The 20,158-nt window shown below is 38.5% G+C and overlaps 1 protein-coding gene across 2 annotated transcripts in view; it reads left to right on the forward strand.

Moving 5' to 3' along the window:
* Positions 1-2,577: 2,577 nt before the first annotated feature.
* SENP2 (SUMO1/sentrin/SMT3 specific peptidase 2) overlaps positions 2,578-20,158 on the forward strand; it is a 34,179-nt gene continuing 16,598 nt past the window's right edge. Inside the window, exons 1-8 of one of the 2 annotated variants that reach the window (XM_004675060.2) lie at positions 2,578-2,915; positions 4,823-4,878; positions 9,090-9,223; positions 9,687-9,753; positions 11,395-11,485; positions 15,585-15,753; positions 18,118-18,221; positions 19,928-20,022. In XM_004675060.2, the coding sequence (XP_004675117.1) occupies positions 2,593-2,915; positions 4,823-4,878; positions 9,090-9,223; positions 9,687-9,753; positions 11,395-11,485; positions 15,585-15,753; positions 18,118-18,221; positions 19,928-20,022 (1,039 nt within the window). In that variant the 5' untranslated portion in view covers positions 2,578-2,592. Of the gene's footprint in view, positions 2,916-4,822; positions 4,879-9,089; positions 9,224-9,686; positions 9,754-11,394; positions 11,486-15,584; positions 15,754-18,117; positions 18,222-19,927; positions 20,023-20,158 lie in introns of those variants that run through there. The other variant, XM_012733860.1, reaches the window with a different exon arrangement.

The raw sequence follows: 20,158 nt of genomic DNA on the forward strand, positions 1-20,158 counted from the left end.
AAAAAAAAAAAGCTTGAGAGGAAATCTTGAGAATGCTGGCAAAGGAAAAAACTGCAAGATTATGAAATGGATTGGAGAGCTGGTTCTTCATTGTTCTGCAGAGGGAAAGTAGGTTTTGAGGGGAGGGGCCCTAGAAAGTCTTGAAAGAGAAGAGTTTAGCAGGAATATTAGGGTAACTGTTTAGAACAAGGAAAAATTAAGTAGTTGTATTTCTGCTGCCTCCCTGGCAATACAAAGGCACAAGTTATCCAAACCAAGAGCCAAAATCACAGCGCTATTCTTTTTCTCCAAAGTTTATTTATTTATGCATACAAGAACTGGGGTTAAGGCAAGAGGTACACAGGGATGGGGTGAAATGATTCACCAGAGACAGAGTAGGGAGCAGAACAGGCAGATCTACTGAAATACACTGCAGAGGGGAGCAGCGGGAGAGATAAGAGAGGTCTGCTGTGCCATGTGGGCCAGGGATCAAGCTCATGTTGCAATGGCTGTTGATAGTTTGATAGCTGTGGAGACTTTAACTCTTGTGTCACCAAGGAGGCCCCAACCTCCTTGCTTCTGTTACTGCATAAGACTTTGGACTTCTCCTCTGGCCTTCCAGTGGAGTGCCAGGCTCCAGGAATGGCTGCACCTGTAGTGAGGTTGGGGCTAAATATAACCCTCTTTCTTGGGTGGTGGACAGGTAGTGTCCCAGGCCCCTATTGTCGATAGCACAGTGAATGCACACAAGTTCAATTGGCAAACAAGTTCTGGGAGGGAGCAACTGCATGTTTAAGTCTGCTTCCCACTCCAGAGGTCAATTAGAGCATTAAGAGAATATAAAAGGGAATATGCATATGAGGCTCCTGGGAGTTAATCTCTGTACTCGGGAGCTATTTGCTGATGAGACCCAGGGATTTGGACTGAGGCCTGTAATTCCAAAGCCTTCCCAGTTTTCATGGCCTGTGACCAATATTTCTGTATTAGGTATGTGTGAATGCTAATATTGCAGGGGGAAAAAATTGTGCTGTGAGACTTGATGCTGATATTTCCAAAATATCGGCGGCTACCACCTGGGATAAGGTATACTATTCTAAACTATCTTGCAGTTTTCAGATTTGTTTTGAAGGAAGCCTGCTTTTTGTTTGGAGAATCCAAACATGACTTGAGTGGTCACCTCCATTTGGCCAAAAGCAAAGACAAACTCATAGTAGAATGTAATATTGGAACATAACTAAACAGCTCCACCGGAGGTAGTCTTAAATTAACTACTTGGAGGTAGTCTTAAATAAGAGGTGGAAGGAAAAGTCTTTTCTGTTGATTGCTTATAAAAGATGTTGAAAGATATGAAGAGATAACTATGGGGAGAAGAGTCTTTTAGGCAGGGAAAAGGGCAATGGGCTATAAATACTGGACTTGAAATAACCACTTCTAAATCTTCCCCTTGGTTTTGTAATTCTACTCTTTCAGACTCAGCAACAGATTGAGGGAATGGAGGAAGGGGATCTCAGTCTACACTTAGGATTCGCTTCCACCCTTGTGAAACTGACCTGTCTCACCCCGCAGCACCCCTCCCCCTCCCTGCACTCCCCGCCCCCTCGCTGGCCCCCCCCCATTAGGGCACTGTAGTGGGTGACTGTTGGCTCTGGAACTTTAGGGGGCTTAGAATGTGAGCAGAATTCTAGAATACTGCTTATTGAACCTAGGTTGAAACTGTACTGGGAAGTGCTTGTGTTGAAGTTCAAGTACGTCTGGAAGTCTGACTTGAACTGAAATCACAGGTAAGAATCAAATGAAGTAAGGAATGGATTTATGGGGCAAGAAAATCTTTGAGGAGTCTCAGGACTGAGGGATGGGAGTGGCTTTCTATCAATAAGTAGGGTGGGGGTTTTCTGTTGATAATTAACCGGAAGAGTGACCTCTAGGTAACAAAGGAAGAGTCAGTAGCTGTACTTCCTGGCAGCCCTAGGTACTATTAAGCCACAGGTACATTTTGACCCTTTTCTTGCCTTTATTAGGGTGTGGTTTTCCTTTCGTTTTATTTCACAGGAGGCAATTATCTTGTACTTTGTGAATTATGTTTCTCCCAGTAACTGACCTCTACAGCGAGGGCCTTGGACTGATACTCAGACCTCGGCTCAATCGGGTATGCCATTAACTAGCTCTGTGGTCATACACAGATGACTTAATCGCCCTATGCCTTGGTTTCCTCACTTATTAAAAGGACTGCCTAGCCACTGCGATTGCAGTGACGATGAACTGAGGTGACAAAGCGTGTATAGTATCCTCCTTCGTCAGATACATGCGCAAAAAAAGAGTGCTCAGTATGTGTTCATTAACTTGACCTGCTTTTATTTATTTGCACAAACATTTACAGAGTCCCTGCTGTTTTTCAGGCCCCCGCAGCACTCCCGGCTGGAGAAGCTCACGTGTGGCCGTGGGCCTTGCCCAAATGGCAGACTCAGGACTGGCTCGGTGGAGAAAACCCGGCCCACAGCCTTTCCGATCTCGTCGGCGATTGGATCAGGACCGCTCCGCCGGCATTCCGGTTGCTAGGTTCGGGAGGTGTGGGGGCGGGGCGCGCGGTTGCGCGTGCGCACACTGAGCTGGAAGATGCTATCCGGTCCGGGTGGAGGAGATGACGTCAGGAGCTGGGGCTGGCTGGGGCCTTCTGTAGCCCTGGGGACGTTGTATCTGCGGGCCCTCAGATCGCGTCACAAGTCGGCGACTGAGCCTTGGCGGTGGTGGCCGAGGCGGCGAAGGCGGCAGCGGCGGCGACAGCTCTGGGGTTTGCGTCTCGGGGTGTGTCGGCCGCCGCTGCTGCTTGGGCCTGGTATGTACAAATGGCTGGTTAGGATTCTCGGCACCATTTTCCGTTTTTGTGACCAGACGGTGCCCCCTGCCCGGGCCCTCCTGAAGAGGCGGCGCTCGAACAGGTGAGAGGAGAGAGGGCCGAGCGCCGGCCTGGCTGCCCCACCTTTCCCGACCCAGTGAGCAGCCGGGGTAGGCCGGGGTAGCCGATCCAAGCCAGGCCGACTTTGCTCAGCCGATACAGGTAGCAGGGCCGAGTCTGTAGAGATGCCGGTGGCGGGTGTCGTGGTTACGTAGTCTCGCCCTCCGCACTGTGCGGATGTGGCTCCTAATGATGGAGGAGCTAGTTGCTTTAGGAGTGGCAGGTGATGGTAGGTAGGATCTTTGATGTTATCTTCCGCGGTCAAGTTGTTGGCTGTCAACAAATGGGGTTTTGTTATATTTTGGTGCTCACAGGTTGAAAATTAAAAATCGGTGGAATATTATCTTTGTTGTTTACAAGCACACGCCCAAATGTCATCCGCGGGCAAAAAAAAAAAAAATGCGGTTAAAGGAAGTAAGAGTCTTAGCTTGCTCAAAGCTGTTTTGACCTCGAGTACTATTCTTTGCACCAAAAGACAGCAGCTGTTTTGTGTGAAGCAGCTGTCAGACTGTGTGTGTGTTTGGGGGACCAGGGAGGGAGGGAGAGTGGTTCTGTGCTTTAGAATTAGTGTAAGGAAAAAAGGTATTTCACTCCTTTAAGGAGTTGACAAGTCTGTTCTCTAATATTCATTTAAGATTTTAGGGACACTTAAAGCTATTCTTACTTTGTATCTACACCTTTGACTTAATCCCATTTGATAGTGTTACCCTCCTTCTTTGCCTAAGAATTAATCTAAAGAGTAAAGTACCACACTCCCCCCCTCAATTTAGAGCAATCAGGTATTAACTTCCTTTTTTTCTATTAAGCTTCGAGATCACTGAAGGGTGGTTTCTTGACGCTTGAAAGAACAGAATGATTAATATATGAGTCTGAGAATGTAGGTCATTGATGAAATTGACTGTTAGCGAAATTCCTTCATGAGTTCCAGAGATCGCAAGATTTCTATTTATTTTCCTTTTGTAGGGTTGTAGCTATCATTTGAGAATGTATTGAAAGTGCTGGTATACATCACAGACATTTGCTACCTATTTATTGAATAAAAGAATGGTAGTTCCCTTTCCTCTCTCCATTTTTAATGTAAATCCCTGCTAGTCAGGGAAACTATTTAGAGATCAAAACACTGTTTTTACTGTACATCCTTAATCTATAACAACTCTTCTTAATGCAAGCTATTTTTCATTCAAAATGAAGCCAAATAGATCTTGTTGGTTATGACTAAAGTGGCGTTTTCCTGGTGTGTATTCTGTTCATCCATTGGTAAGCATGATCAATTATAATCCCCTTTAGAAAGATGATTAGTAATATATATTATGACCCTTCACCATTCTGAGGTAGTCAGAACTTTACTGACTTCCAAAATTCTTTATTACCACTGTAATATATTGTTTCTGCAATAAAATTGTGGTTAAATATAATCCTTTTCTTGTTGAGAACAATTTTTTTTAAAGGTTTCTTGTATGTCTATTTCTATCCAAAATAGAAGGTGCCTTTTTTTCCCCAGGGTAGGTGAGGAGTCTAGGAGATGGTAGTACCTTTTAGAAATTTGTTTTAAAATTATTTCTAGTGGGACAAAAAAAATATTAGTCTTTACTGTGTTTATTTACTAGCTGATTTCTGTCAGTTTCAAATTTGTATTTTAGCCAAATTATGAACTATTATATGATAGAGTGTTTTGGGTTATTTTCAAATAGCTGAATCTATACTATTAACACCTCAGATGCTAAACACCTATGATGTAGAATTCTCTTTTAAACATCAGGTGGATCTCATTTTATGCCAAAGTGGATAGAAGAGTGTGTTGTATGAATAGTAAATTTACTTATAGAAACAAATCTGTGTGTATATATAAACATATATATGTATATATATTTTTTCTCTCTATCTTTTCAGCACTGTGTTTTCTACAGTGGACACTGATGAAATACCTGCCAAAAGACCAAGATTAGGTATTGAATATTCATTTTAAAAATTAGTCTTTTTAATAGGAAAAAATGTGTGGATGGAACAAATTCAAAAGGTAAAATGTCGATTCAGTAAAAAAAAGTCTCTTTCTTGTTCTTATACCTTTTCTACCCAGTTATCTTTTTTGGAGGTATCAAACCTTTTACCAGGTTGTTTCTTATCTTTCCAGACAAACAAACCTGTATGTTGAATGTACATTTAAAAATTCTAAATCTTCTATAAAGAAAAAGTGCCTTCTTTTTATGGAGGAGAAATATTTTAAAAACTACTTCAGATGAAGTGATCTAGTTCAGATTACTGAGTGAATAAATCTAACATGTTGCCCCAAAATGTTTATTTACTTCCCCGTATCTGAAGGATTAGATATAACTTGAAGAGAATAAACTAGATTAAAGGGAAAAGGTACATGGGATACTACAATAATATATCCTTTCTCAAAAATGAATCTCAGTTTGGATACTTATAGATGTGGGAGTTAAGATGAAAAGTCTGTTAAGATTTCATTAAATTCTGAGTACATATTGAGTGTCTGAATGATAAGTAACGTGTTATGTTCTACAGGAAATACAAAAATGAAGTAAGCCAGGGACCCTTTTTAAAGAACTTATAAATTGTAGAGGTATATGATTATGTAGTAGCTGGTATAAAGATAAGCACATAAAAAATATTGTCAGTGAACATAAGATAAATAAAACTGGTAGTAACAAAATACTGTTTAATTTTCTGCTGCTTTAGAGTCTCATTAAATAATTGATGAAGGAGGTACTATGTCTGATGGATCTTGAAGAATGGATAAGATATCAACAGAGAGCAGTAAGAAGGAAAAGCATTCTAGGAACAGGGAATGGTATGGGAAAGTTAGGCAGTTTAGGAAATGACAAGTAGATGTCTGGAAAAGTTGACTAGAGAGAGAGGTCAAATTATATAGGATTTTGAATGCCAGGCATGTTTATGTTAAATCCATCATGACAGTATTTCTCAAAGCACCAACGAGGGAGATTATTTTAAGAGATACAGCATTCATAGCATTATAAGCAGTATTTGAATTATATACTAAAAAAGTTATTTATCAGTTATTTTTATTTCTGATTATTTCAAATAGAAAATCTTGATTTAGTATTAATGTCTTGAATACTTGTTTAATACATGTTGATCTTTTTAAAAACAGTACCGCTGAAACTGATATGTTTTCATTTCTTTGTAAGGCAGATGATGTTGATTTATGTTTATATAAATATATATTTATTATAAAATATATTTTTCTGTATGTAAATATAGAATTGTCTCTTAAATGCGTTTAGCAAAAAAATTTGAGTTTTCTGGTAAAATACAAATAATTATATATGGTGGCATTATAGAAAGATCCTAAAATAGTTAAGGTAATCATCTAGTTCATGACAGTCTATGTTAAGACTCGCTCCCTCCATCATTTCTTTTTTTCTTTTTTCTTTTTAAAGATTTATTTATTTATTCATACAGAACTGGGGTACAGGCCAGAGATGCGGAGGGTGAGAGGATTCACCAGAGACAGAGCGGGAAGCAGAACAGGCAGATCGATGAAGTACACTGCTGAGGGGAGCAGCGGACGGGTCAGGAGAGGTCTCCGCGCCATGTGGTCACCTCCGGGGCAAATGGGGATCGAACTCATGTGGAAGTGGCTTTAGTTTCTCAGTGCAGTGCTTTAACCCGCTGCGCCACCAGGGAGGGCCTCTTTTTTTTCTTTTTAAGATTTATTTTTGGATACAGATCTGGGGTACAGGCCAGAGGTGCTGGGTGGTGAGAAGATTCACCAGAGAGAGAGTGGGGAGCACAACAGGCTGACTGACGAAGTACACTGCTGAGGGGAGCATGGGTTGGTCAAAAGAGGTCTGCCTCACCATGTGGATCACCTCTGGGGGCTGGGATCGAACTTGGCACTGAAGCAACTTTGGGCTAGCTTGCAGTGCTGAGCTTCAGCCCACTGCACCACCACGGAGAGCCTCCTCTGTTATTTCTAAGAAATACGTAATGGTTTTCTGAATGGAAGCTTTACAAAGGAACCTAAGCAAAGAGGAAAGCAGTGGGGGCCAGAAATAATACTTACTGTAAGAGTTTATAAAGGTCTACAGCAATGTTATACAGTTCTCAGCAGTGACAGCTGTTGAGCACTTTAATGGGCTTAGTGTGATTGAGCAGCTACATTTAATTTTAATTAAGTTTAAATGTAGGTAACAACATTTGGCTACTGGTTACTCTATTGGTCAGTGAGATTATATTGGTGGCTTTTGCGATGAAAGAAGGGAGGGTGAAAGAAAAGGGGACCTTAAAATCACAGACTCACGGGCCCTCCCTGGTGGCACAGTGGGTTAGAGCACAGCACTGGGAAGCTAAGGCCACTTCAGCATGAGTTCCATCCCCAACCCTGGAGGTGATTCATTCATGTGGCAAGGCAGACCTTCCCTGGCCCGCCTGCTGCTCTCCTCAGCAGTGTGCTGCGTCAGTCTGCCTGTTCTGCTCCCCACTCTGACTCAGGTGGATCCTCTCACCGCACCCCGCCTCCCACCCCTTGCACCTCTGGCCTGTACCCAGTTCTGTATGCATAAATAAATAAATCATAGACTCATAATCTTACAGATAAAGGGGTTTTGAGAAATCTAGTGTGTAGTCTCAGGAAAATCAGGTGATCAATCTTATCACCATTTACAAATGAGGTGGAGCTGCCTTTCTTCCCTCCACCCCTTCGTCTGCTTTTTCATCACTGAGCTCTTTTGACATAATTTTTGGACCTACTTATTTTTGACAAAGTTTATAGGAAAACAAATATACTTTTTAGAAGCCACTATTTAATAATGTTATTAAGAGTACCTGTTGTCCTCTGAGGTCTGGATGATGTTACAGTCTAGATTAAGCACCAATTCCCAAAGTTCTTCCCCCTCCCCTTGACTTAACAAAGCACAGCAGAATGTAAGTGACATCTCTAAACATTATTAGAGGAATAACCTGGAACCCCCTCTGCTTCCAAAATTGGTAAAATCATTGACCATCTTTGTTACTTTTAACTATTCTCTAGTTACAGATTACTTCAAATTGTCTTTACACAACTGTCATATGCTTCCAGTCCTTTAAGTTATTTTCCTATGGGTTGTTTAGTTAATTAGCACATTCTTTTTTTTTTTTTTTTTTAAAGAATTAATGTGTAGAATTATTTCTTCCCAGAAATGTTTCTGGGAATGTTGTATGTTCTGGAATGCTTGGTGCTTAAAAGCCACCATTTCAGCTCAGGCTATTTTTCTCTAAAGCAGAGTGTGGCTAAATTGATGGTTTCTTCCTCAAATTAGGCTTTAAAATACCCCTAATTAGGAAATAGGATGTTTAAAAAAAACAAGTCTGTAGTATAGGAAGTGAGAAAGGGTAGTGTGTTAAAAAAAAAAAAGGACATGGGGAGAGCATGTCCTCTCCCCTTACTTATTTGCTTATTTGTGGTGGTAGAGAGTTATTTCTGAGATCTTCTCATGCATTTCCAGTAGAGGGATGAGCTTCTTTCATAGCTGCCTGGGAAATAAGGACAAACTAGAGAATAAATAGTAGAGGTTCCTATAGGTATGCTGTACCTAGTGGTTCCATGCTTCTGGATATTTAAGTTATGCCCCTGTATCTCTGATACAGGCTTATTTTATGAATTCTGAAGAACTCACCTTAATAGCTGTCATTTCAGGACTTCTGTGAATTAGTATATAATTTGCTAATGTGATAGATTCACAAAAATCACCAAGCTAAAAGTCCAGTTGTTCATCTAGGAGAAAAATTACCTTTATAGATAGCTTTTTAATTGGATAAATGAAAATAGGATTTCCAAAGAAAATTAAGGAAGGACTTTTTTTTTTTTTTAAAGATTTATGTATACAGAACTGGGATACAGGCCAGAGGTACAGGGGTGAGAGATTCACCAGAGACAGAGTGGGGAGCAGAACAGACAGATTGACAAAGAACACTGCTGAGGGGAGCAGTGGGCGAGACAGGAGAAGTCTGCTGTGCCATGTGGGTCATCTCCCTGGCCAGGATGGAATTCATGCTGAAGTGGCTTGCAGCTAGCTTCGTAGCGCAGCGCTTGTAACCCACTGCGCCACCAAGAAGGGCCCAGGAAGTCCTTTTCTATGATAGTCTTTTTGCTAGAAAGGTACTATTCTTTATATGTATTTTGTATTATATTTTCTAGATTGCTTTATTCACCAAGTGAAAAGCAGTCTCTACAATGCTGCCAGCTTATTTGGAATTCCCTTCCAGCTGACCACAAAGCCCATGGTGACTTCTGCTTGTAATGGAACAAGGAATGTGGCCCCTTCAGGAGAGGTCAGTGGGAACAGGACTCTGTTGGGGCTGCTATTTGTACTTAATCACTGAAGTTAAATTAGAAATACAGTATTCATTTTAAGAACTAATGTGTAGCATTATATCTTCCCAGAAAGCAGTGTTCATGTTCATATCAATTAGCCTTGATACAAAAATCAAGAAACTAAAGATTTAGGGATTATATATTTACAAAATATTTATAAAGAATCTGATTACTAATACATCTGCTTTTCTTATGTAAACATATGTGAAGAACCTGGAGTGTTTTTTATGATGATGATGATGATGATGATGATGATTATTTTGTGTTTTTCACAATTAAAAACCTTTGGTTTTATTGGTATCTTTTCTATGAGCTACCTAAGTAAATAATATCCAATAGAGTGATTTTTCTTTTCATGTTAGAAACTTATTTCCATTTTAAAATCTAGATGCTACAGAGATTATTCTATTTGATTTTAAGGTATTTTCGAACTCTTCATCTTGTGAACTGACAGGTTCTGGATCCTGGAACAACATGCTGAAACTGGGTGAGGTGGTCAAAATATTTATGCTTTTCTCTGCCTCCATTGACCCCTTTTTACTGAATTTTGAGACCAAGAGTGGAAAACACTGATTTGGAATGAGATGGAAACTAAGACATTCTTTTCACCATCAAAATAGCACATAGCTTTCCCTTAGCAGTGTCTTTGAATTTACTGTTAAGTTTTCTGATTATATTATCAGGGTCCTTAATGTGACTTACATCATTTCATTTAAAAAAAAATGTCACGTACGATGCTGAATTATCAGGCAGGAATAACAAAATTATAAAACCTTTAGTAACAAAGCAAGTAAAGTAATGAAAACTTGTCTTTGGGGATTATCATCTAATTGGGAGTAGGCTTAGTTTTCTCCTTCTCATAATTTTATGGTTTAGGAACCTATATATCATCTTTATAGCATTAAATTGAATTGTAGTTCTTGTATATAGTCTATAAAATGGTGGGGGAAATAGGAAACAGAATCTCTCAAAGATGATTGTGATCTCTGACAGACAGGTAGACTTGCAAAGTTTGAGAAGGATTAAAAGCTTTTAGAGAAGTTTTGGATTCAGAAATCAAAAGTGGAGAAGTTATGGAACTGATCAAAATCTTAGTGTTTCTCAAACTTTTCAGTGAAGTACTTCTGGTGGTAGCGATGAGCAGAGAGTTTAACAGATGCTCCTAACCTATAGAATCTAGTTCCAAAAGATCTGGAACAAAAATGACATTTTTCAGAAACCTTTCATTTCAAGAGTTAATACAAATTAGATTTTATATATCTACTCATATTGTTTGAATTACATTAAGTCTAAATTAATTTACCATTAAAATTCACCATTAAAATTTACCATTAAAATTCACTCAGAAGGATGCTAGATTTATCTTGTACTTGAGGCACCAGAGCTGTATTTCTGTTGGTTTTGTAGCCTGGTCAAAGAGGCACAGGTATATGTGGAGCAAATTTGTTGTGAAAGAGGTCAATGGGCTCTTATCTGCAAGAATTCAGAATTTTTCCTGTTTTTAGATATATTGTGCTTATTGAATCCTAATTTTTAAAAACGACTGGGATTGGACATTCAAGTCAGGTTTTGCAAACATGAATTCAGGTGAGTTTAGATTTTGCTGCTACTAGTTTATGAAAAAGGTTTTCAGTTTTAGACCTCTGCCTTTTGGAGTCCTCAGGGACACCAATGCCCCTGTAGTCACTCCACAGAGAATGTGTCAGATTAAATTGGTTACTCTTTTTTGAAGTATATAACCAAGTGTTAGAAGTTTTCAGTGAAATGTGGTAAAGTGGAAGGTTTTTATTTAAAACTTCTGTTTTTTTGGAAGTAGAAGTAATTGGAAAAATTTATTCAAGTTGATCAGATTACAGAGAGTTTGTAATTGTTTAGTAATGTCTCTTGTTGGTCATAGCAAGCAAAACTAGAAAAAATAATCAATGAGTTTTATTGTGTATCTGAAATCAAGCACTGTTGTTTTTCCTTTGACTTCTGCAAAGTTTGTGCTGGACCACTGCTGGTAGTAATATTTGAAAAAATAAGACTTAATTTTTGACGATGCGGGCTGCTCATTGCTTTTCCTTTTTAAAGCAACTGTTCACGGGCTCTTTTCCTTCTAACAATTACAAATGCATTTTAAAAATAGGTAATAAATCTCCTAATGGAATAAGTGACTACCCAAAGATCAGAGTGACAGTAACCCGAGATCAACCTCGCAGAGTTCTGCCATCCTTTGGGTAAGTGTTAAACTCTGCCATTCTGTAAATGGAAACTTAGGATCATTAGATGCTCTCTTTTGCTAGGCATTTTCACATTTGTTCTATTATGTAATCTTGTTAAGTAAGTACTCTGAGGTTAGAGACTTGCCAAATACTGTACAGCAAGTGAGAGACTTAAACTCAGGTGTGCTACTTTTCTACCATACTATCTGACTATAGAACTGGATTCTTAAAAACCTTTACACAAGAATTGTTTACTTCCAACCATTTCTTTGAAGTATATTATGTATACAGAGAAGTTCAGAAATCACGTGTGTAGTCTAACAAATTATTATACACCAAACACATTTATCATTTCTATGAAATGTTATTATTTTATTGATAATTTTCTTTTCATATTCTCACTTTCTCTAGGATTCCTATTGCCTAGATATTAGAGCTCTGAAATTATCTAGATTCTTTTCCTTGCCCACTAAAAACATCTATTATTGATTTTTAATTTTTTTTGACTGTTAGCTTTTAAGTTGTAAGCATTCTCACCTTCCCTACATGGCATATTTTTTTCTTTTCCCAAGCATCTTGTTTAAGGATGCACTATCTTATCTCTCTAAAACTGTTAGTTATCTTAAATTTCTTCTTTCTGCTTCATCTGTTTCCTCTGAATTTTTCTCCTATCGTGACTTATTTTTGTCTTATATTTTATATAGAATCTTTATTCAAATACTTGTAATCTTTATTTTTTCCCCACATTTTTACCCCTCCCCCCCCCCCTTAATATATTTAGCTAAAGACACATATTTAAGAATGAGACACAAACTAAAGACTAGAGCTCTCTGGAGTTAGACAATGGACTGACTGTAGAGGAGAGAAAGTACAAAATCAATCTGGAACATCTTGTACAAGAAATTAAAGGAGTGCTCAAAAACTGGAGACATGCCAGCATGAGACAAGAGGAAATCTGAGGGGCTTTCACTTACTAAATTGGACACAATTTAAGAACTAAAATGGATAAAAATAAGAATACAGAGACTAGTAGTTAGATATATTGTGTAGGGTGGGCAAGATCTTTATGGTGAATGCCAGCTAATTTCAATTTAGAAAATCATTGTTTAATAACTACCACAGTAATAACCAATATAAATAGGAATCATCAGTTGAGCTGACACCCTTAAGTAAAAATTTGGTAAGGTATGAGATATTTATGTAAACTCAAAACATCTTGCCAAAATTCCTTATTTAGTTAAAAAGGAAAAAATACTAACTTTGTAGTAGAGAAACCTGCCTGGTCTCATTTAAATAAAGGATCAAAGTTAAAATCACCAACAATGGGACAAACTGACATCACAGCCTCCACATGAAAAGCACTTCATTATCATTTAATGTAGTGTTCCTATAAAAATCAATAATCAGAATCTAATTAGGAAAAACCTGGTAAATTGAAATTAAGATTCATTCTACAAAACAACAGATTTGTATTCTTAATTATAAAGATGACTACCTGGGGATCTGACCCACATGGTGTAGCCATGTGCAACCACATGGTGCAACCTCTCCTGTCACACCCACTGCTCCCCTCAGCAGTGTATTTCATTTAATCTGCCTGTTCTGCTCCCTACTCTGTCTCTGATGAATCCTTTCACCCCCTGCATTTCTGGCCTACACCCCATTTCTTCTATACAAAAATGAATAAATAAAATCTTGGCCCTCCCTGATGGCACAACAGGTTAAAACACGGTACTGTGAAGCTATTGCAGTCACTGCAGCACAAGTTCAATCCCCAGCCAGGGAGGTGGCCCATATAGTATGGCAGACCTCTCCTGACCTGCCTGCTGTTTCCCTCAGCAGTGTATTTCAGTACATCTGCCTTTTCTGCTCCCCACTCTCTCTTTGGTATCTCTCATCCCCCTTACATCTCTGGCCTGTGCCCCAGTTACATATGCATAAATAAATAAATCTTTAAAAGTAAATAAAGCAAAGACAAAGACAAATATGTTTAGAGTGAGGTGAATAAATATACACATCAACTAATGCATTATGAGCTCCTGTATTAGATTCTAAATAAGAAAAAAATTGCTATGAAGAATATATATATATTTTTTAAAGATTTATTTATTTGTGCATACAGAACTAGGGTACAGGCCAGAGGCTCAGGGGCAGTGAGAGGCTTCACCAGAGACAGAGTGGGGAGCAGAACAGGCAGATCGACGAAGTACACTGCTGAGGGGAGCAGTGGGTGGGTCAGGAGAGGTCTGCCACGCCATGTGGTCACCCCCAGGGCAGGCGGGAATCGAACTCATGCAGAAGTGGCTTTAGCTTCTCAGTGCTGTGCTTTAATCTGTTGTGCCACCAGGTAGGGCCTGAAGAATATTTTTAATATAGTTAAAGGAATATGAATATGGGCTACATGTTATATCATTGCTAAAATTCCTAAATTTGATGATTGCTTCATGATTATGTAAGAGATGTTCTTGGGTAATATATGCTTACATAATTGTAGGTGTGAACTTATCCTCTACGCATTTAATGCTATGAAATGACATTTTAAGTGTTGCTTTAGTGGCAGCCCACGTATTTTAAAATGTTGGTTTTGATTTTAATTCAATTTAAGATGATATTTTCTAATTTCTGTTTTATTTCCTCCTTTAACTGGTGATTATAAGTGTGTAAGTAAGTGTTAATTTCCAAAAACTTGGGACTTTCCAGATATCATTCTGTTGTTGATTTCTAGTTTAATCCCATGTGGTCACAGAATATACTCGAGTATGATTTTAGTTCTTTTAAATTTGTTAACATTTGTTTTATAGCCTGGAATATAGTCTATTTGGGTGATGTTAAATATGCACTTGAAAAAGATAAATATGTTGGTGTTTGGTGGAATGTTCTGTAAATGTCAGGTCAAGTTGCCATAATGTTTTATAGACTTTCAGATTTTCTCTATATTTTTACTGGTTGATAAGAGAGAATTGTTATTTCCTACTATAATTGTGAATTATTCTGTTACTTTAGTTATATCAGTTTTTTCTCCATGTATTTTGGAATTCTGAAAGTGCATACTTTTGACTCAGATTCACTAGTTAACATTTTGTCTGTTTACCTTAGTCTGTTTTACAGACATAATATATATATTTTTTAACCATTTGAGAATAAGTCTTAGAGCCAGATCCCTTTAATCTTAATGTTTGAGTGTGTTTATTTCTTAAGAAGGAGGATATTCACTTACATAATCCCAGATTACCAAAATCAGAAAATTTAGCATTGATATAATACTATCATATAATCTTACTTGAGTTTCTTCCATTATAGAGATTTTTTCTTTCTGCTCCAGGATTTAGTGCAAGATCATGTATATTTAATTTTCATGTCTCTGATTTCCTTTAATCAGAACAACTCCTAAGCCTTTTTTTATTTTTAATAAATATAACCATTTCTTTTGTAGAATATTACTTAATTTTGTTAGATATTCACTCTTTTGTTTTAGATTTTGGATTTTGGGTGAAAATTCTATGTGAGTGGAGTTGTATTTTTTTTTAACACATCACATCAAGAAGGAATATAATATCAGCTTTTCCCACTATTGTTAAGAGACAGGTGAGGCAGACCGTTGTCACCAGCAACAGTGACTGAGTGGGAGCTTCATGGCTTTCATGTCTAGCATTTAACTTAGATAGCAGGTATTTATTGAGTACTTTTGCCTTAGATCCTGTGCTAGGATGACAGTGATAAAAAGGCATATTATCAGTCTTTATGGAATTAAATGATAAGTTAGAGACATAAGATAATCACATGAATAGTTAAATCCAGTTGTGATGGGTGATTAAAGAAGCACAGTATTAGAGAAGGGCATGTGTAATCGAGAGCTCAGTCCAGAGAGTTTTGGAAAATTGGGCCTAAAGAAGAAGGCAGAGGCTTTCATGTCGCAGTCTCATTGGAAACAGACATTCCATAGTGGCACACCATAGGTGCTGTGGCGCTCTCTGCTGTAGAGGTAGAGCCACCTTTTATAAATGCTGTTTGTCTGGTTTGCCAAGCGTAAGTGTAAACACAGAATGATCTGGGAGCTTAAATTCCAGCAATTTAAGCAGTTTGGTGATAATTGTTTCTTTCTTTATTCTCTTAGTTTTACTTTGAACTCAGAAGGCTATAGTAGAAGACCAGGTGGCCGTCGACATAACAGAGGCAATTCAGAGAGCTCCTTAATGTGGAAACCTCAGGAACAGGTTGTAACAGAAATGATTTCTGAAGAGAATGGCAAGGGCCTGAGACGTCCCCACTGTACTGTGGAGGAGGTAAGCCCTTTTTGCCTGATCTTTTTAAAAATATTTTATAAAGTTTTGGGAATAAATAATATATGTGGCATGCTATAGAATTTGGAAGGTACAAAAGGGGAAATGGTGATTATAAATTTCCCAGTTTCCCTCTATACCTTGTTCTCATCCCCATTTTGACTTAACAAGTAACCTCAGCTACTTATATATGTCCTTCTAGAGAAACTCTACATATTTATAATTTAGGCAATGTTCACATACAGTTATTTTTGCTGTAAGAGAGAAAAAAGAATAATGTGAGGAAAAGATAAGATTATAGATTCTTTCCTTTTGGATACCTGAATCATATTAATCCGTTTCTTTTACAAACTAGAATTATGATTATGTAAGGGAAGTAAGTGGTGTGTGTGTGTCTGCTTTTCCTTCCCTTTTCAAGGCTCTTAGCATGATACCTTCTTTTTTTTTAGGTTTATGTTTACTTATGAATACAACAGCTGAGGTGTAGAATAGAGGAGTAAAGGGTGAGAAGATTCACCAGAGACAGACTGGGGAGCAGAAGAAGTAGATTGATTGAAATACACAGCTGAGGGGAGCAGCAAGCAAGACAGGAGAGGTTTGCTCCCTGGGCAGGGATCAAACTCCTGCTGCAGTGGCTGCTGATTGCTTCATAGTGCTGAAACTTAACCCCTTGCACACCAGGGAGGCCCTTAGCATGCTGTCTTCATCAGTAATCTTTTCTTTTCTTAACTGCCCTTTTGAAGTCTTCACTTATTCCAGGAGAAGTGTAATTATTCTTGTATCCAGCATCCCCTAGAACTACCACCTGTTACAATTTGCTAGGTGGCTCTCTGAGCCACTTAGTTGGGTCAGAAATATTTATTTGGGTCCCTGGTACAGTGCTAGTTGCCAGCAATTTAAAGTTGAATAAAATGTGGTCCTTACCCTCTAGGAACTTATACATAAGTAGTTAAAAATCCACAAGCAGAGATAGGCAGAAGGGAGGAATGAACCACAGCTCATAGAAAGGTTTTAGCAGGATTAGAGTAGCCTCTAATCCTGTAGACAGGAGTAGACAGGAGATTGGACTGAGTAATTACTATATATAGATACAGAGAGATATAGATATATAATACAGGCTATTTTCTAGAAATAGTAAAAAGTAACATTAACAAGGTCATGTTCAGTGGTTATATGTTATATAGAATTAGAGGGAAGAGCCTGAATCCCACTTTCAATCTTGGATAAATACATGTTACTGACCAAGGTACCTATATGTTTAGGGGGAAGATGATGACTTCAGTTTTGGACATTTGTTGAAAATGCCTGTGAAACACGCAGGAAGACCTGTCCTATAGATGCAGTAAACCTCTTGGATATATGTGATAAGAGTTTTGAGAAGAAGGCAGGGTTAGAGTCACATTCATGAATCTTAACATATCAGTGTGATACAAAGCTATCCAACTGAAGCAACTACTCAGGGAGAGAATGTAGTGTAAGATATACTGAGCAGAACTTTTGGCATTTAAGGACAGGCAGAAAAAGTAATCTGCAGTGAGAGGATAAGAAGAAATCAGAAGGGTATATTATCCAAGAAGGCAAGGCCGGGTCAGGAGGATGAAATGCTGAAGGTAGAAATCAAGTGACATAAACTGAAAAAGTGCCTATTGGATTGGACTGTAGAAGGTCACTGGTGACTTTGGTAGGCCAGTTCCATTTTGGAAACAGTGTTGTGGATATGACTTGGGTTGTTTCTGCTGAGTTTTGGGGTTAACTCAGTTCCACCGTCAGACCTAGAGACCATGATGTCCAGTAGATATTGTGAACTGAGTGAAACATGCACTAGGGTAAATGACCCATCTGAAAATAACTAACTTACAGTTGCTCTGTATTGTTGATTCAGTTTTTCAAGAGGCCAGATTTTAGAATTTTTCTTTTCAAATTTATAAAGTTGGTAGTTAATTTAAAGAAAAATTAACACCATGCTGAGGCAGAACATATCTATGGACTACATTTGACATCTCAGTCTTTTTATGGTTTAATTATAGGTTTAGGGGCCTTCCTGGTGGCATAGGGGTTAAGTAAGTCACAGCACTATGAAGCTGTCCTGCAGCACGAGCTTGATCCCCAGCCAGGGAGTTGACCCACATGGCACAGCAGACCTCTCCTCTCTTAACCTGCTGCTCCCTTCAGCAGTATATTTCAGTGAAATATACAGTTCACCTGTTCTGCTCCCTATGCTGATTCTAGTATATCCTCTCACTGCCCCTCCCCGCCCCCCACTTTTGGCCTATATCCCAGTTCTTGTATACAAAAGTAAGTAAATCTTTTAAGAAAATTATAGGTTTAGTGTGCTAGCAATTATCTAACATGCTTTCTGTTATTTAGGGTGTTCAAAAAGAGGAAAGAGAGAAGTACCGAAAGTTATTGGAGCGACTTAAAGAAAATGGCCATGGAAACTCTGTTCCACCTATAACTTCAACTCATCATAGGTAAAACTGAGTAATAATAAATGTGAAGTGCTTTGCAGACAGCTTTTTCCTTATTTTTAGAGCGGGGATTCAAGGGATTTGAGAGAACTAGTCCTACAATTTGCCTAAACTTTGTATCTCTTAATGGATTACATAGAACATTGCTTTTATAAAATAGAATTTTCTCCTAGGTTTATAGTCCTATATTCAAGTCAACATTTTTTTGTTTTAAGATTGATTTATTTGAACTGGGGTGGAGGTAAGAAGATTCAACAGAGACAGAGTGGGGAGCAGAACAGGCAGAACTACTGAAGTGCACTGCTGAGTGGAGCAGGGGGCAGGACAGGAGAGGTCTGCTGTGCCATGTGGGTCACCTCCCTGGCCACTCATACTACAGTGACTGGCAATAGCGTGATAGCACTCTCATTAACCTCAGCACCACCAGGGAGATCCTCAAGAAAACTCTTGAAACTCTGATATGATAAGTAGAATCACTGGTTGAAGTAGAGCTCCCAGGGGGCAGGGTTTTTTTGTTTTTTGTTTTTTTCCCAACTTTCCCAGCACACAGATTCCCATAAACTCTGGCTCTTTCTTTCCCCTTCCTTTCCTCTCTCTTCTCCTCCCTCTTTTCCCACCAGTCTCCCTCCTTTCTCTCTGGCACACATATGGTCCCTAAGGCATATTGGTACTTTTTGACTTAATTTGGAAAAAATCTTTACTTTGGAGATAAGATTAAAGTAGCTCCAGGTCATAAGAAGTTTAAATACTCCAATTCTTTGAGCAGTATATGAAAGGGGCAAAAGGAGTTCATGTCTAGCCATACATTCACCTATAAAAAAGGATAAAAAAATATGTGAATTCAGGCCCTCCTTGGTGGCGCAACAGGTTAAAGCACAGCACTGTGAAGTGGTCCACAGCTACTGCAACATGAGTTTGATCTCTGCCCTGGACGTGACCCACATGGCTCAACAGACCTCTCCTCTCTTGCCCACTGCTCCCCTCAACAGTGTATTTCAGTACATCTGCCTGTTCTGCTCCCCACTCTGTCTCTAGTGAAGCCTCTCACCCCCCACACCTCTCGCCTGTACCCCCATTCTTGTATAAATAAATAAACAAATCTTTAAAAATATATATATGTCAGTTCAGAATTGAGGTCCACTTGATAGCTCTAACAAGTGGTGTGAGAATACACAGAGCAGAATCTGGACATTTATACAGTACGTTGAAGGTGAGGAAGTTGAGACTACTTACCCTGTTAGATACAAAATAACAGTTTTTTTATCTGGGAATTTTAACTTTGGTTGTGAATATTAAAAAAAAATCTTAAGTCAGACTGTCAGTATTTTCTCCATTTTGATTTTGTCATATTGGCAAAATCCTCAAACTATTTTGTTTTCATGTAAAATCAGGTGTGTTATTTTAGGATCCATCTCAGTATATCATTTGAAATTTTTCAACTTTTGACCTAAGATTTTTTAGTTAAGGTGTTGCTGGTGATTGAGAACATCCAGTTTTACAAGTGGAGCAACTGGAGATTGGGTAACGTGGCTGAAATGGTAGATGCAGGACTAGACTCTTTATCCTAAACTCAGACGGTGCTGCATTATTTCCTTTCTCTTGTAATTTGATGTTTCAGTAACTCCTGTTTGGAGAAGCTTATAATGAATATTTATGATAGATTTTTCCTTGTATTTCATGTTCTTCATTTTTGTGTGTGTGTTCCTAAGTTCTCAAAGAAGTCAGATGGACACTCTTAAGACCAAAGGCTGGGGGGACGAGCAGAGTCATGGAGTCAGAACAACTCAGTTTGTTCCAAAACAATGTAAGTTCCCATATACTAAGATGTAGTCCTATCTTAATATGACCTTAGTTGATGTGTTATAAAACTAAGAAATGATATATTAGTGAAACTTGGTGTACAAATCTAACTCATTATTATGAAATTGAAGCACTATCTA

The sequence above is a fragment of the Condylura cristata genome, unplaced genomic scaffold (assembly GCF_000260355.1).
Source record: "Condylura cristata isolate star-nosed mole 26May11 unplaced genomic scaffold, ConCri1.0 scaffold00003, whole genome shotgun sequence".
NCBI lineage: Eukaryota > Metazoa > Chordata > Mammalia > Eulipotyphla > Talpidae > Condylura > Condylura cristata.